The sequence below is a fragment of the Uloborus diversus genome, unplaced genomic scaffold (assembly GCF_026930045.1).
Source record: "Uloborus diversus isolate 005 unplaced genomic scaffold, Udiv.v.3.1 scaffold_852, whole genome shotgun sequence".
Taxonomy (NCBI): Eukaryota; Metazoa; Arthropoda; class Arachnida; order Araneae; family Uloboridae; genus Uloborus; species Uloborus diversus.
In genome coordinates, this window is record NW_026559069.1 from 67,495 (window position 1) to 85,734 (window position 18,240).

The 18,240-nt window shown below is 34.8% G+C and overlaps 1 protein-coding gene across 1 annotated transcript; it reads right to left on the minus strand.

Moving 5' to 3' along the window:
- Nucleotides 1-1,922: 1,922 nt before the first annotated feature.
- Nucleotides 1,923-17,541, minus strand: LOC129233974 (integrin alpha-9-like). The gene is made up of 8 exons (XM_054867884.1): nt 17,429-17,541; nt 17,244-17,322; nt 15,507-15,620; nt 12,755-12,988; nt 6,896-7,018; nt 3,977-4,075; nt 3,262-3,384; nt 1,923-2,263 (listed from the first exon to the last, which is right to left on the minus strand). The coding sequence occupies exons 1-8, from the start codon at nt 17,497-17,499 to the stop codon at nt 2,147-2,149; spliced, it is 960 nt and encodes a 319-aa protein (XP_054723859.1). The 5' UTR covers nt 17,500-17,541; the 3' UTR covers nt 1,923-2,146.
- Nucleotides 17,542-18,240: the final 699 nt, after the last annotated feature.

Genomic DNA, 18,240 nt, shown 5'->3' on the forward strand with positions numbered 1-18,240 from the left:
GCGGGGCCTGGGGCGGACCGCCCCCTCCGCCCCCCCCCCCCCCCCTTCGGTACGCCACTGGCTGGATACGCCCTTACTGTGGTTGAAACATTATCATAAAATAATGATCAAGCTATAATTTCGGGAGATAAGGACAAAAACGATGGTTTGAAAATTTTTTGAGAGCAATCTCACTTATTTTTCGCTCAATATCCTGACGATCGATCAGTTGAAGCATGAATAGAAAATCATAATACGGAGCTTTTACTTATGGAGGAAGAAACTTACCATGAAGTAGACTTGAGCAAGAGAGAAAAAAATATATAATCTTCATAAAAAGTTCTTTTTCCTTTTAGATAAATGAAACAGACTCTAAAGTAGGTAAATCTTGAGTGCATAATCAGCCTATGACATCCACCTAGAATCACGTACAACTCCTGGCTTACAAAATACCCCATTCTTTGGAATCTCACCAAGAAATATCATACTTAATTCTAACATTTCTCGGTAATCATTGCTGTGCTGTTTAAGGTGTTGATCAAGGTGCTCTAATAAAACAACAAAAAATTTTGTTGTAGACAAGTGCTTACATTTTGTCGGTTAGGCCCCACGTTTCAACTGCTTAATACACAGTCATGGCTTGTTCTTTTCCTGATAATGTTGCGATTTTAGGGACTCCTATCAATTACTCCATGCCTTGAAAGATACTATAATTGCCAATCTATCTTCTCAACTTCTGTGAGTACAGGCAATCGTTTAAGCTAAATTTTTGTTGAATTTCTGCATGTCTGTTCTCTATTTTTTTTTCGAAGGTGTTGAAGAGAAATTCGATTAATGATTAGGTCCTTAGAATTACGCCCAAGCACTGCTGCAGCAAACTACCAATATTTAACTACACTTCTATCAGTGATTTTTACCAAATCAAAATTCCCAGAAAGACGAGGAATAAAAACTTCAAGCTAAGACCTCGTGTTTCTGCACGAGTCGTAATGATTATACTCGTATATGTCACCGCTGTTATGTAGTTGCTAGTACTTGCTTCACAATGACAGAAGGATTGTCACTGTTTTTAAATCATCACTGCTTAGGTTGCTTGAAACTAAATCATAAGTTATTGATGCGACAAATTGTTGATCCATTTCTTTGTGAGTTCCCTGGTTCCCTCCATGTCTAGTGGCAGCTTGACTAGTTCCATAAGGTTATAACTTCACAAAAAGTCCAGAAATAGAAGAGGATTTCTGTTTAAGTCATCATCGGTGAATTGGAGGCAGTCCAAAATGTTCTCCGATGAAGCATCTTTGACGTTCTTTCTTCCTTTTGTGTTAGTTTGGTCAGCAATAACCATGGAGTCCTCTGCTAACTACGCTCACCAAGCGAGCTATGCCCTCTGGGTAGCCATTTTCGGCAACTGCCTGGCATTTGGCTACGGACTGGGCGAAACCTTAATGTTCGGTGCACTTGCTGGCAGCTGGAATAGTTAACTACTTGGCATTTGGGGATGGACGTGGTCTTGCCAATTTTGGGGCCAAATCGGATAACATCCCATAAGAATCCCGGACAAGAGTCCCCCTTTAGTAAAGAGGAATAAGACTGTATGGAATGGCGTCCTTTAGCTGCATCAAATCCGGTGGTACTTGTCTCGATTTCGGAGAAATATAAGCAATCAGAATTATCTAGACCGACAGATAACACACGCACGTGTGATAATACAGAGATAAATAATGTTCAATTAATAAGATATTTTTATTAATAAAGATCAAACGTGAATGGAAGCGTGTAAAACAAAACTGAGTGCTTCATAAAATTAGAAAGTGTCTCAGTTTAACTAGGTAGTATTGCAGAAAAAGTGATTGTACATTCAAAAATTAATGGTAGAAAAAGAAGAAATGAAAAAAAAAAACAAAAAAAAAAAATCCTCTAAGAATTATATTTCCAATCACTTCTTTATCAAGTAATAAGTACACATAGAAACAGGTCTGTTTTATAAAGTATTATGAAGAGTCAAATATGAAGGCAGGAGAAATGTAATACAATAACGCTGCTAAATTATTTCGGTTGCTTCAATTCCGGCTTCTCTTAGACTTTTTTTTTTATGAAGAACTAATTTTATGAGAAACAAATTTTAGAGTATAATAACTTCATTTTCAATTTTTTATTATTTTTTCCTTCATTCTAATGCTTCATCATTTCTTTCAGCTTCACCAAATGATTCATTATCTTCTCCCTCAGTCCCTGCTACCATTAGCTTCAACTTTTCTTTCTGTTTTCGCTTAAAAAATCCAAACTGAAACGAAAGTAAAAAGCAGAGCGTTTTATTATTAATATACTTTTTCTAAACAAAAGTTATTCAAATAGAATAAAAATAAACAAATAAATAAGGTAAAATCACAAGTTGTTGACACTTATGACAATAACACGAATTAATAAGGGAAACATTGGTGTCAAAAAATTGAAATTTGTCAAAATGTGTTGCATAGTTCTCCAGTGAGAGCAGAACAAACTTTCGTGCCATCAAGTATAAGACCAAGGTCACCAGTCCGATGACAACATTGCACGTAATAACCTTGTCGTATGTTTCTCAATTGTTTAATGTAATTTCTTTGAGGAGTTTGCTAAGAACAAGCTGAAAGATGACGATTACAAAATGAAAAGCCATTTTATAATTTTTATGAAAAAGGCATTTTTTTGGTTTCTTTGGACTCCTAAGCGTCTATAAATTTACAGAGTGGTCCAAAAAAAGTTGAAAGAAAGTATTTTAAGTTCTTGAATTCAAATTTATTAATACGTATAAGTACAATTTTCCTGAAGCGTAATAGCGCACATATCGACATTTCAAGTGAATACTGAAATACCGGAAATAAATATCAAATACCTGACCTTGGAAGAACTGCTTGTTTTCGTACGAAAATTTTGGAAGAGTAATCGAGGTAATGCCGGTGCTTGATGGGCCTGTCGTTCAGAGTTCCGCAAAAACAGGACACAGTGACGTACGTATACTAGAGGAAGCACGTCAAGTGAAATAATTTATATCAGAAAATATTTAAGTATTAATTTCAGTTGCTTAATGCTAATCTTGAGAAACTCCTAGCAATGATTCATAGAACTCTAGAGTTTTGAAGAGTACTGGTCGAGAAACGATAAAATCTCTAACGGCACTTTATCTAATTTACAGTAATTAAGTTTCAGAACTTATTCATTAAAAACTAATAGTTGTGCGACATAGCTTTGTATACTCACTTCATGTAAACAAATGCACATAAAAACATAGCATTCTAAACTTACTCGTATCAGTAAGACGAGAATCAGAAGCAGAAGAAGTACACCAACACCTATGCTGACAAATATGATCCATTGATCGATTTCTTCAGGAGGTGGAGGTCCGGAATGGACAATAATAGTACTAATCTGTGAATTTAAAGCAAGTAAAGTATTTTCAATATTGCTCATTAACTTTTTAATCATTTGTTATTTTAAATTTAATGCAACTTATTAATGTATTAAAAATCGGTTAGTCCAAATACAGAATACTCATGCAAATGGAACACATTTCAACTATTCAGCTGCTGAACGGTATAATTTTAAGCAATGAGAAGAGATAAAAATGAAGGGAGGGAAGACTTTCATTCGTAAAGCAAAAACCCAAGTCACGTGATATTTGAAGGCAAAGCGTCATTAGAAATCAGGTTTCTTTCGCCAGTTTCGCGCAAAACGAGTCGTTGTTGAATCACGTGACTAGGGGCCTGTGACTCAGCTTTTGCTGAAACATTGATTGGACTTGCTCCCTCCAGTTACTAATTCCTGCTCGAAGATTTTAAGGTTGTAATGATTAAAAAAAAAAAATCTATTATTATCGAGTATATCAATATAACATGAAATTGAAAGCAAGGAAATTAAGATTAAAATAAATTTTTCATTTGTTAAAAGCAAACAAAGAACAAGATACAATTTTTTAAGTGAAATGAAACGAAAAATTAAAAAGAATAATGTTTCTACGCACCTCTTTTTTGTCTGGATGGTTTTGAATAGGTTGAATATCTTTTTCTCCTCGAATAGATACATGTCCTTCTGTTACATATTTTACTAGGGACCACTCATCCTGTTCATGAAATGTAATGCTTAAATTTTAAAAGAAACATCATTGAGAAATACAAATGCACAAAATAGTATGTATTATATTGCATCCAAAAACTTAAATAGCATCGAAATAATACTTTCAGTATTAGTAATGGATAGCGTTTGCATGAATGCCATATTTTTTTTTATATTTTTCTGAAATTTTTTTGAATTAGTTTAGTTTGGTTAGGCGAAGTACTTCTTGACTCTCTGCACTTAGTTCAGAATACACTTTATAGCAAAAAAAATCGACGCATCACAAAGAAGGAGTCAGAATAAAGATATAAGAACGTGATTACAAATGAAAAGCAAAAATCATTTGTAACAGGCAAAATCTCAAATGAATGAAGGTTTTAGTAACCTATTGGATCACCTCTAGCATGAATGCATGAGACGATATTGGCGAAATGGAGACTTAAAAGTATCATAATGTCCGTTGTCATCTCTTTCCACCTTTACTGTAATGGCGCCTCTAATTTGTTCAAACTCGTAGGACTTCTAACTTACCATCCAAGGTGATCCTAGACATGCTCGATTTCTGTAACAAATCAGGGGCTCGAGCTGGACAGAGATGGTGAGAATCAGAAAGAAGAAGTCCCCTGACACCTTTGCTGCTTGCGACCGAGCAATGTACAGTTAAAAAATGGCTCTTGAGAATTTCGCCATGAATGCAAACACGTGTGTCTGAAGCATTCCACAAATGTACAATTAAGGCTTATGCTGTCCTGCTGTCCATCAATATCATGATCATGTTTCGTGTGCGATAGCACCACATTACATTACCCCAGCTGTGGGTGCTGAGTTCAGCTGAAAAACAATGGCGCTAATTGCCCAAATTTAATCTGGATTTGAGAGCTGAAGATGATTTAAATCTATTCGGTTGCTGTCCAGCCCTGTCGAACACGACACTACTCCAAATGGAGACGGCAGAGTGAAAACCCTAATCCTGCCTTTGTTTTCCGTGGTACACGCACCTGTAACTGGGATGATATTATCGCGTGCCATGGCATGTGGTAAATGGTAACTCCTAACATTAATCCAGAACATTATGACAGCCTGACGGCACTTTCGTGTCATGATTCATTTACATGCCTTTGATTCTCTTGGTAGGACTCCCAGGAGCAATTTTTAACCCGGTAATGCTCGGTCGCACACTGCAAAGTTGTCTGATGACTTCCTCTTCTACATTTCTTGAAACGGTAAGTTGGATAGCCTACGAGTTCGATTGAATTGGAGGTGCGTTTTTCAAAACCTGTGGTATGAGATGACGTAGGACACAGTACGAGATTTTTATAGCTCAACGCTCGCCTATCTCGCTGTGTGCGTTCACGCTAGAGGTGCAACAGGATACTAAAGCCTCCATTCATTTGGGAACTTTCCTGCAGTAAATGATCCTGCAGAAAATGCTTTCATTTTGTGTAATAATTTTCTTGTATCAATAGTGTCCTTACGTATGCGAAATTTCCTTTAAATCTAAAAACATCACTTACTCAAAATGACTTTGAGACAATTTGGCTTAGAACTGAAAAGTAAGGGATCTTTCTTTTGAAATACCCGAGAAGTGAATCGTTCTCTTCTCGAAAACGATTCACATTTTTGAAATACCGCTCTACTCACGAAAGGTACAGCATGTGCTTATTTTTGAGATATTCTTATACTCCAACCAATTCGACATGTTCTCATTTTTGAATCTTTCTGAAGGATAGGGAGGTCTCATCGGTTAAAGCCAGTCTACAGCCTCTAAAAGGAATTCGGTAGGTTTAATACAATTACTTCCAGACTTACTAAGAAAACTCCGGAAACATTAATGCAACCATGGCCAAAGCACTGAGGCAGAATTGCAAGTAAGAACCAAGCATCTCTCTGGCCTGCAGTTCCTGTCTTGCAAAGCTGCAGCTATTCAGAGACTTATTAGTTCCCATTGAGAGCGTTGTCAGCCTGGACGGGCCATAATCAAGTTGAAGGCGATACAATTAATAAATACACTCATTTAATCTGTAAACTGATAGCTAAAGATATTTTTCACACCAGTGAGGTGTGAAGCAATTCAGAAAACTTTTTTGCAAAGATACTTGATTTTACGGGAAAATAGGTGAAAACCTGTAAAATCCCTCAACGTTCTACGGAAATAACCAGTAACGTTCGTTCCAAAGTGCAAACCGCTAATATTTTTGCTTACACTTATTTTTCAGAGGCTACAGTAGTTGCTGTTTTGTATTTTTGAAAATGTAAGTGTATTACCGAGACACTACTTTTTGAAAATTGTTATTGTTGACCTTTTCTGTATTTTGGAACATATGTACTAAATTATTTTATGAGCTTTCATACTACTTTATGAAACTTTTGTGATTTTTTTTTTTTGTAGAGTTCTTGCACAAGTTGACAGCCAAATTAAAAGCTCTGAGAGACAGAAAATTAAAGAACGTTCCTTACATTTTGGACCAAAGTATGGTTTTCATGTCACATTAATATTTTTGGATGAAACATAAATGTCTAGAAAAAAAATTACAATAAAAATAGTCATGCTTCAAAGGCATATAAACAATCATTATCTGGTTTATACGACTGCAATATTTCTCGAAAATGTATATTAGATGCAACATTCCAGACTAAATCCAATTCCTTTTACTAGTTTTTTCTTATGAGAAAGTATTATCGCTTGTTATTGATAAGTGACCAAGCAAATTTATTATTGATTTCAGAAACATAAACACTAAATGGAGTATGAGTATGAGTAAAAATCCATTGCATTTGCTTTACAAGTTTTATTACTTTTTACATGTAGGGAAAAATTTATACTTACCAAAAATGTATCAAATATGGATCCGTCAATTACAAAAGAAGCGGTGATTCTTGCAACTTTTTTGGCGTCCAAAAATGGAGAGGCATAGCAGTGAATCTCTTCACAAACAGAAGTTTTGCAGTTCTAATGAAACAATCAGTGCTTAAAACAAAATGAGTGCATGCAGAAACAAGCAGTGATTTCACAGAATTTCAAGAATTTTATTTATCTTTATTTTTGTAAAAGCGAAATGTATTTTATGTAGCTTTAAGCAGACACCTTTCACTCCAATTTAAATTTATTGCACTAATGTTTACAAATTAACTGCGGTGTGACATATCTTTGTATATGGGGGAAAAGGGGGCACATGTGAACATTCTTTTTTTTCATTTCTGAATTTCTCTGAAAATATTTTAAATTTCTCACAGAAAAAGGGTCCCCATGATTGAATAGTCTTTTCTTTGTGGCATAGAATTTTTTCAGATTTTTAGAAATAATATTTGTATACTTTATGGAATTTTTGAAAAATGTCTTCAATTGTTCACATGTGCCCCTATAGGGGGGCAGATGTGAACAAGCTTGGGACACATGTGAGCACGATTGAAAACTGCAGGACGAGCATCATATTTCAACAAAAAAATTCGTTATAATGAAGCATATACGTATATACTAATTACAGTCTAGGGCTTGTAACCTATACTGTCAGTTTGAATTGCACAATAGCAGTTATAAGAAAATATTTTCTTCTGAATTACAGAACAAGTCACTGCCAAGTTTTAAAGTTTCATAGCATGTTCTAATCAATAGATCGACAAGAAAAAAGACTACTCTTATTAGAATACTAAACAATACAAAGAATATTTCATTATGTAAAGTATATTCTTGTTATATAGTACGTTTAAGCTTCATACAGAATATGATGATGAATTTAAAAATTTTTATAAACTTCAGTTTTTATTTAAAGGAAAATATTATTTCTTTATTTTCCGTGGAATATTGTATACCACTAAATTTTTAGCCAACTATTTAGTAATTAACGAATTTAAAAAAATAAAAAATAAAATAAATAATTACTTATTATGTAAAAATAATTAACAATAAATTTACAAACTGATTGCAGCAAAACAATAATTATAAATCTCTACATCTCTTTTAACACTTATAATGAGCTTACACTAATATTTATATTTGCGGAGAGGATATAGGAGTTGTTCACATGTGCCCCTACATGTTGCGTTCACAAGTGCCATGAGAAATATTTTTCAAAAATAAAGAATTCTTGGTTGAATTACAAAATTTATTTATTGGCATAAATTTACGTGAATGTTCTTATAATGGTTTGCAATAATTAAATTTTGCTTATTAGTTAGTTTAAAATATGTTTTTACACGAAGAAGACAGGGATAAAAGTACATCAGCATCTGCTAAAACAAAGGAGCTGTCACCACAGCATCTGAAAGTTTGATCAAATAGTAGGGCTATTAATTGAGAATTTTTTGAGTTTTTTGCTTGACGTTATCCTAGTAAAACATACAATGGTCAGATGTGCCGCCTTTTCCCCTATATCATCTGCATATTGAAACGCATTTCTAAACTTCCACGACAAAAAGGATTTAGAAACTAAACGCAAATTTAAACCAAAATAAAAATTACTTTTGATTATAATTTTAATAAGGGCGTTCTAAAAAAAAATCTTGACTTGAATTATTAATGTTTTTTTTCTTGAAGTTTAACACGTTTACTCTGCCATATTTGGCAGCATGGAAGCTTCCTTCATTTATTATGGAGCATAACTGAAAAGCAATCAAAGGGAATTTAAAATTATTTTAAGTAATGATAATGTTTGTTGATTGATTTATATTCCTACTAAAAGAGGAGAGTTTGCCTTAAATCAAGAAGTATTTTAACTAAATATATAGTATCAGAAAAAGTAATAAATGTAAACAGATTAAAAACTGGAAAAAAAAAAAATTAATTTCTAACTCCAAAAGAATTACCAAAATCTGTATGATTAATAGAACGATTATACATTCTATAACAAAAAAATCGACGCACCAAGAAGGAGTGGTCCGATTGAGACGAAAATTGGTGGATAGAAAGACAATGCACAGAATAGTAAATGATTAAATTCTCAGAACAATTGAATATTTTATGTCGGAGTTACACAAACAAGTTCAATAAGGTGTTGACCTGCCTCTAGCCAGGATACAAGCTGAATCAAGGCTTGGCAAAGATCGATAAAGCTCCCGGAGGGTGTCCTGCGGTATTTCCTGCCAAATTTGCTCAATTGTCGAACGAGATTATCAACATTCCTTCCCAGATGCAATCGCCATCGCATCATATCCCAAACATGCTCGATGGGAGAGAGTTCTGGCTATCTGGCAGGCCACGGAAGTGTTTGACAATTTTGCAGACAGTTCATAGCAACACGTGCCGTATGTTATCTGGCATTGTCTTGCTGAAAACCAACCTAGGGTACTGCAAAAAGGAACGGCAGCAAAACAGGTCTTAAAGATGTCGTCGACGTACCGCTGTGCAGTAAGTGTACCTCTAATTACGACCAAAGGGGTCCAGCTATCAAAGGAAATGGCACCCCAGACCATAATGCCTTGTTGAGGGCCAGTGCGGCGTGCAAAATTAAAACCAGGATCCCTCTCTGCCCTGGGCGTCAACATACGCGTCATCGATGATCGCAGGACACAGTTGGAAGCGGGATTTGTTGCTAAAGACTATACATCCCCAGTCGGCATCATTTCAACCTGATCGAGCCATGCACCACTGTAATATGGCTCGGCAGTGTGTAGGCGTCAGTGGCAGGTGGAGTAACGGTCAGCGCGAGCGTAGATTCCGCTGTCCCAACCGTCTGTGACCATTTGGTCATGATGGACACTGGGGTTTAGGTTGAACGTGTGATGCTTCATAGAGATAAAAAAAGCGCTGTGACAGTTGGATTGGACAATCACTCTGTCATCACGATCTGTTGTGACTCTAGGTCTACCGCCACCATCCTGACGCCGAACTCAGCCACTTTCCACCCACCCTTGCCAGCATCTTCGAATAGCCGCATCGCTTCGACTCAAATGACAAACGATTCTCCGATTAGAACAACCGACCTCTTTCAATCCAATGATAAGACCTCTTTTAAACTGTGACAGTTGCTCGTAATGAGCACGAACCATGCGGCAAGATATTTTTAAGTTGTTGAAAGGTAATCTGAATCGCAATCAAACCGAAAGTTTTAACAACTGTTGAAGAACTGCTCTTTAGATACATCTGCTGAATGCGCAGTTTCTATGCGCTGGAGGTCAAACTATTCATTCATTGGACGCCAAATTTTAATCATTTGCATATCTGGTCAAAACACTCATGCATACAAAATTTCAAAGCAATCAGATGATTGCTTCTTGGTGCGTCGATTGTTTTGTTATAGAGTGTAAGTGAATTTCTTGAAAATTAATATAAAACAGAAGATCGTTGGATCATTACGAATACTAAAAAAACTTCAAACCACAATTGTCCATTATGAAATCAATCAAGTTTTAAATTATGAGTCTAATCCAGTGGAAATGTTTTATCCATAATCGTTCATAAAAAAACGTGTAAAATTAGTGATTTGATTGTCTTTAGTTCATATAATTCAACAGAGATAACAGCACTATTGTTTGAAACTTATTTCACTGACGTTAAGAAAGTAAAAAAGTGAATTTTATGATGAAAAAGATACATTTATATATAACAGGCACTTTAAGGGGAAAAAAGCCAGTTAAAATACTAAAAAAGCAGTGTGAGAACAATTTTTGAAACTGAGAAATTTTCAGAATTTTTCAATATTTTCGCATTTTGTGTAGGACGACAGAAGAATGTATGAAAATCCGACGTCTGCTGTACAGCTGGCGAACTGGATTATGAGGAAGGAATTTTTAAAAACTTCAGATAATAAATATTTCAGTTCTAGAGCTTCATGAAAAACTTAGTAAATATGTTTCTGACTTACTCTCTTGACAGCATTGATTAAAAATGCATGTAAAAGAATCACCTATTCCAATACCATGGGCTTTGAAGATCGAAGTACAGTGGAGAGCTTAAAAAAATTGTAAAGGAAAATGCTCGTCTAGCTAGAAACCAATTAATAATAATGATCATTTTTCGATAAAGCATTATTATTTATGTTCAACGGTCTTACATTGAAAAAGTGCTGTTTTGAACTCCAAATCTTATACATTTTTAGCATACTATATTGTTTCTGTAAAATAAAAGATTTTATATGTTGCGTTTGAAACCTTTATTATTCCTCTCTACTTTTTTCCGTCGAAAGAAAAAGAGAAAAAAAATTAGTTTCAGTTAATTTTACGTTTGTATGTGTGTGTGTGTGTGTGTGATTCGAAAGATATATTAACAAGTTCTTAAAGATCAGTACCCTGTTCAATGCAGATATCAATACAATGCAAAGTGAATTTTACATATATTGTGCTCTTTACTCATAAACTAATTTATATGTTGCCTTAATATTTTATCGTCCCTAGTGTATTAACTTTGCATTTAACAAATTATGCAGGAAAGACGATACACGTAAAATTGTTTCCCTGAGCATTTTTAATTTTTATTTAAAACCGAAAAAAATCCTCAAATACTTACAAGTGCTTCAAACGAACAGTTAGGTGCTCATACTGAGAGTTAATTTCTGTTTCTTTTTTCTTTGAACAGCTTTTATTCATAACTTTGTAGAAAACATTACTTTTATTGAAAAAATGGGAGGGGGAGAAGGGTATGTGTAAAGTATAATCCTGTCTCATAGAATCTACCGTTTCTTGTAGAGTAACATATAAAACCTGTTCTTAGAAATCTCACTAATAATTCTTTTCATTTCTTTCTTTTGCGAAAGGAAAAAAAATCCAGTCTTTTGTTTACTTTTGATTTGATTCATCAAACTGCAATCTCGAGAATATTAGTACCAAGTGCACACATTCACCATCTCCTCAATTTTAGGAGTAAAATGTTCTTCTAAACTAATTTATTTGTTTCGTTAGAAGTTAACTTTACCTATTGTGTTTATACCTTATAAGTAATGATTTAGTTTCCTGAAAAAAACTCATTTTCTTTTTAGTACAGATAGGGTAACGGCACCCGTAACAGACAATGGTCCATTAACAGACAGTCGTAAGTTGGGATGTAAACAGTAAGAATTTTAGGCGGGTAAAACCGATGTTGCTGCGACTCATGACTATGGTGTGAAACCATCTAGTGTTATCAAAGTGAATTTTATAAGCCAGTTGGTATTTACATGGCAGGGGTGGAAGGTTATGAACAGCCACCACGAGGTCTGCCGGTGTTTCATATTCATTTAAATTTAATAAAGTTTTAGATCTAAAAATAAAGAAATTTTGCACATTTTGAAGAGAAAAGAAGAATTATGTCCATTACTCATCATTTCCTCATCCAATCTGTTACTGGCTTGATGTTCAAAATTGTCGATGTCTGTTACTGGGGTTCGGAGCTTTTTACGAAATTGAGCTAATGAAAATATAAATAACTAATTCAGGGGATCCAGAAGCAGCCAAACGTTAGATGAGATGTAGTTACACGAGAAAAAGTTTTAAAAGTCTAAATACATTAAAAGGCTCAGAAAATTGAGTTAACCTGAGAGAGATGTCCTTAAGTGTGTCTGTTACTGGTGCCGTTACCTTATTTGTTTTTGTGGAAGAGTGCATTTTCAGTTTCAGAGGAGTTTCCTGACATTTTATTTGAAAGTGAATTTTGAGTTTAGTTATTGGAGTTTCTTGTAGTGCATATTTGAAACGATTGTCCGATATGAATTTACTGCAATTTGTCTTATATTTTTGTCGCACTTCACTAGAAAAAATCACAATTTGCAAAACTTACAACAACGATGTCTTTTCTCTTAGTGACTGCTGTTTTCTTGTCTAAATGAGACGATACAGTGTCATCTCCCATATTCATTGACTTAGCAGGGTTATATGTTTCAGTAGTACTCTCCTTGGAGTCGTAACTTTTTGGTACATCATTTGCTGTAGACGTATTTCTGCTTGCAAGCTTGCTTTGGAGATAAGTGATGTTACAATATGCTGGAACTGTTACAGATCTTCCAAAGTCCGCCTGAGAAAAAAAATGGTTGTCAATCTGCTGTAACTTAGCAACAGTATCGAAGTGAAAGTAAATATATGTAACACTGAGAATATAATTTTAAAAACATTGGAAATTACAGCACAAAAACTAATTAGCGTTTATGAATTTTCGATGTTGACAGAAACTTAAAAATATCAGAACCGAAGGAGTGGTGACTGGAGTTTGTTAGACAAATCGTTAGGCGTGTTTGCGAGACTATAGGCAACCGTAAAATTTTGCAAATCTAGATTTTTGCAAAAGAGAGAGAGTTTTTAGCATCCTGGGGGCACCTGGGCAAAAATTTAATTAGCCTATGCAATATTAAAGTTATGAAGAGACTCATATAATGAAATTATGAAATCTTGAGAAAGTATCGTTCATCCTCTCACGAGTCTCTCGCAACTGTTGAACCAAGCATTAGCTTGAACTTGAATTTTTTTTCCCTACCGCACCAGGTTGAGTCAAAAGTTTTTTCGTATTTTCCCTGTTTTGGATTGGCAGGCCTGAATTTAACATATGCAAATTACAGTTCCTGCACAGCTGATCTAAAATGATAGAGCGGAGTTTGACCTTGATAATCCTTATCAGTTGCTGTGATTTCTCCTACCTGTGTAGACATTGCAGTCTCTTAAAATGGCGGATGATAAGCTAGCAATTCGTGTTATTTTGCGTTTCCTCTGGAAAAAAGGTGAGCAAGGGCAGCGGCAAAAGAAATTAATGATATTAAGGGTTTAGGTTCTGTGAATAAGCGTACTGCTCAAAATCGATTTAGGCGTTTCAAGGAAGGTGATACGACTTTTGAAGAGAAACCAAGATCTGGACGGCCAACTGTTGTCGATAACGAAGTTTTGCTAGAAGCTATCCAACAACAGCCGAGTTCTAGCACCCGAGCATTATCGGCGGAACTTGGTCCTTCGCAAAGTACCATCAATCGACACCTCCATCAACTGGAGCTCGTTAATAGGCGCTGTCGAGAAGTTCCTCATGAATTGACTCCCTCCCAGCAGCAACGGTGAGTGGTCGTCAGCAAAGAACTGCTTTCCAACCTCCAAGATCTTCCATTTTGGCCCAGAATCGTTACTGGAGATGAAAAATGGATCTTTTTCCGAAATCCAGACATGGGAAAACAGTGGCAACATCCCGGCCAGTCCCCAAAACCCGTTGTCAAACGGGGTTGCTTTGAGCAGAAGGTCATGCTGTGCGTGTGGTGAAAGTTCGAGGGAGTTGTTCACTTTGAGTTTGTGCCACATGGCACTGTGCTGTGGACGCTGACCTCCATAGTCAACAACCGCAAAGAGTGTACGACGTTCAGAAGGCTCGGTATCCAGCACTAGTCAGCAGACAACGTGCACTCCTGCAACATGACAACGCTCCAGCACACAGAGCCATAATGACCAAGAAAAAACTTAAAAACCTGAAAGGTATCGAAGTCTTGCCCCATCCAGTATACAGCCCAGACCTTGCTCCCTCGGATTATCATCTTTTACGGTCCTTGGCTCTCTTTCTGTCTGGACGGCAGTTCGTTAATGTGAATGATGTCGAGACGGGGTGTTGCGTGTTCTTTGCATCGAAGTCGCCCGAATGGAATTGAACTTTTGGCAGACAGATGGCACAAAACCATACTTCATAATGGAATTTACTTCGAAGAATAAATCTTTAGTATTGTGTGATTGTTGTGCGCTTCTTTTGTAGGTGAAAATACGCAAAAACTTTACTTAACCTAGTAGAAATGTGTTACTGCTAAAGCTGAAGCTTAAACGAAAAACCTCTGTTTAAAGCACGATTGGTCGTAGTCGTGCATTTGCTTGTGTTATGAGAAGACCTCAAACGCTGACAAGACGTACTTTTTTGGCGTAACTCTCGTTGGGCCCCAATTAGCTCCAGTCAGCTATTTTTAATTTGGAACATACATTTCCTATACTTACTAATATTTCAACTTGAAAATGGAAGTTTCTTTACCTCTTTGATTAAGTTTACGTTTGAACTGTAAAAATTAAAAAAATAAAAGTTGACATGCTGATTTTTCTTATCAAGTCAGGGACCCCCTTCATACTCGGTGACCCAACCCAAAGGGTATCTTCTCACACACCTCTCCCCCGTGCGCAGCCCTGAGGGCAAATCATTTTGTGAAATTCAATTTTTTGTTAAAAACGCATTATAGTGCTTTTATTATGATTAGTTACAAAATTAATGTTTAGAAAGAGACATTTGACAGCGTTCTCAAATGGCTCAAGAGAGGAGTGTCCATGCCATCCAGCTACTGACGAAGATGAAAATATTTAAGCGGAGATAGTCTTTGATGTCACTTGTCATCACACGGGTAACTAATGTAATCAAGTACCTTTTAATTGTTTGCTCGCTGAAATTAGGCATTAGAACTTTAATAAATTTTAATTTAGTATTGAATGCTTATTTTCTTTTCGTTTCTTGAACAATTTTCGATGCATTAATGAAGCACAATGAACAATAATAAATACATAATGCAGCAAGACATAAAATAATATGTTACCTTTACACTAAAGCCAGAAAGGAAATTCACAAAGCCATCTTTTCCCCGAAACGACGACGGCACGTAGAGCTTAATGTCAGCAACATTAAATGGGCTTGGTCCTTGATTCCACACCTAACACAGCACGAATAAACTGCTTGCATGAACAAAGTCGTTTGAACAATAAAGTAGATTAAAAAAAGGTCAAATTTTGAGAAAAGACCACGGTTGATCTCAGCCACACAGATGTCATGTGCTCTGAAATGTGCATGCTCCAGACATTGTGAGTGAGCATTAGGCAACCTGTAGCGTCAGGATGCCCAATATCAATGAGATCGAACGGAGGCGTTTGCTTAAAAACTGAGCTTTAATGCAAAGATGCAAGGCACAAACATAGAATGAAACTTTCATACTCGTGTTTCGGTGTTATTTTAGTGTTAAGGGTATGAAGCTGTTTGCAATTTAAGTAGAAATAAAACCAAATATCAATACAGGCTCTTTTATGTAATTAATTTATGAGGACATCGGACCAGTTCACAGTGTGGCAGCCTATGGGCAAAAGTGGAAAATGCGACTTTTTTTCCCAACTTGTTTTATTTTCATAGTGACCTTAGTGAAATGGAATTTGAGCTTTTAATCCGATATCATAAAAACAAAGGATTGAAATCATGTTTGAAAAAGTGGCAGATCGCATTTCTCTATGAGCGAAACAAGTTTAATTTAGTAGGTTCTTATTTCTTTCGTGTTAAGGGCACATTGGCATTGTTTTAAATTAATTTTATGATATTTACATTACATTTTTTATTAAAGGCATCAAAGAAGGTGAGTAAGATTCATTTTTTCGTTAATATCTTTGAATGAAACTTTTCTGTTAATAACTTTAAATAACGTTTAAAAAAAAAAAAACTTCAAATAAATGTTTTTCAATTTTTATCCATAACATTCTTAGTTTCTGAAATATTTTGATTTAATAACAATCATACATCATAAATATACAAATAGTTCCTACTTTAAATTGTTTTGAACAGTTCTGGGTAATTCTCCAAAAACCTAACATTTTCCAATCACAATTTTTTTTTTTTTTAAATAAAAATGATGAAAATAAATTTGAAAAAAAATTATATTTACTCTTTGTTACGAACTTATTAGGAGAAAAAAAGAAGAAACTCATTATAACAGTATAATTACAAACTCCGTCAAGAACGACTTTTGTCCACTTAGATCGCAAGAGCGCCGCCCTGAGCAGTTGTCTACCAGTTTTTTAATTTAGCAAAAACTTATAAAAATAAAGGTTCACTCATCCTTCCTTTCATTCTCTTTGGTCACAACCTCAAAACAATTTAAACAACGCCCAACACCACTTGGTGCGTTGATGGGCGGCTGTATTCTTAACAGGAAATGTCAACTGACCATTGACAAACGCTGATAGATTATTATTACGCTATTAAGATAGTTAATAAGGTCGTAAACGCGTAATAATTATGAAAACACGGTTAAAACAAAACAAAGAAATAAATAAACTTTATGTATTAAAAAAAAAAAAAAAAAAAAAAAACTGAGCATCTAGATAGAAAGTTCAGCCTTTCAAACTATCTGTGAACGAAATTTACAGTTATACATTCAGTAGATTTGCTTTGACATCATATGAAAAAATTCAAATATTACTTTTATATAAGTAGAGAAGGAAAATAATCACTGAGAAAAATCATCATCATGGTTTCTGCGAGAAATTATACTCTTTTATTTTCATATACTTACGTAATATGTGTGACTTAAAGAAATTGATTTTTCTTCCTTTCTTTTCCCGTCGTAAGCGACCTGTTCTGGATTTGGATTGCTAAAATATTCATTAAAAACGATCATTAAAATGGAAACATTCATTAATCATCGTACATCAGAATATTACTTATTGAGGAATAAGTATTTCAACCATAAGCACTTACCCTTCAATGCTAACATCAGAAACAGCTTTGAAAAGAATGGGAATGGTCAAACTATTATCACCAGGAGTCATTTCAATGCTGGTAGTTTTTGTTTCAAAGTATATGTACACTTTTTCTTGTTTAGTTGGAATTTGACTTACATCAAGTTTTATTTGAATATCTATCTAATAAAAAGCTTATTATATATACATAAGAATGCATGCATCAATAAATAAATGCACAAATGAATAAAATAAAGCGATGTACTAATTAAAACTTACAGAGTGCGGAAAAAAAACCTCGGAAAAAGTTTGCATCATGAAATAGAAGAAATTTCTTTCAATTTCATTTCGATGAATGTGTTAATTTCTTTTGGTCTCAGACTATTACTGGAAAGAAATTTATAATGTAAGGTGGACAGATCAGTGAATTAACAATTCGTAATGTTTTTTTTTAAACGTAGGTTACGGAAGATTTTTTTTTTAGATATATTGGCTGCAATATCTTTCTGAATTGAAATTCTAAGCTATCTGATGCCTGATTGGTTATATTAATCAAGTATTTTTTCCTGAAAAAAAAATCTGCTTATGACTGTGCATCCTTTTTTTTTTTTTATAAAATAATAAGGCTGGTTTTGTGTATGCTGCTACTTTGATAAATATTAATTGTAGTTATAAATTTATTTTTTAATTCTACAAAAGGTAAATTAAGTATGCATGTAATAGATATGATTTTAATTGTTTCAACTAATGCAGAATGTGTAGATTTTTAAGCACGGGGGTGTTCATTCAGTAGTTAGAAAAATTGTGAAAAGCCAGTTAGAGAACACATGC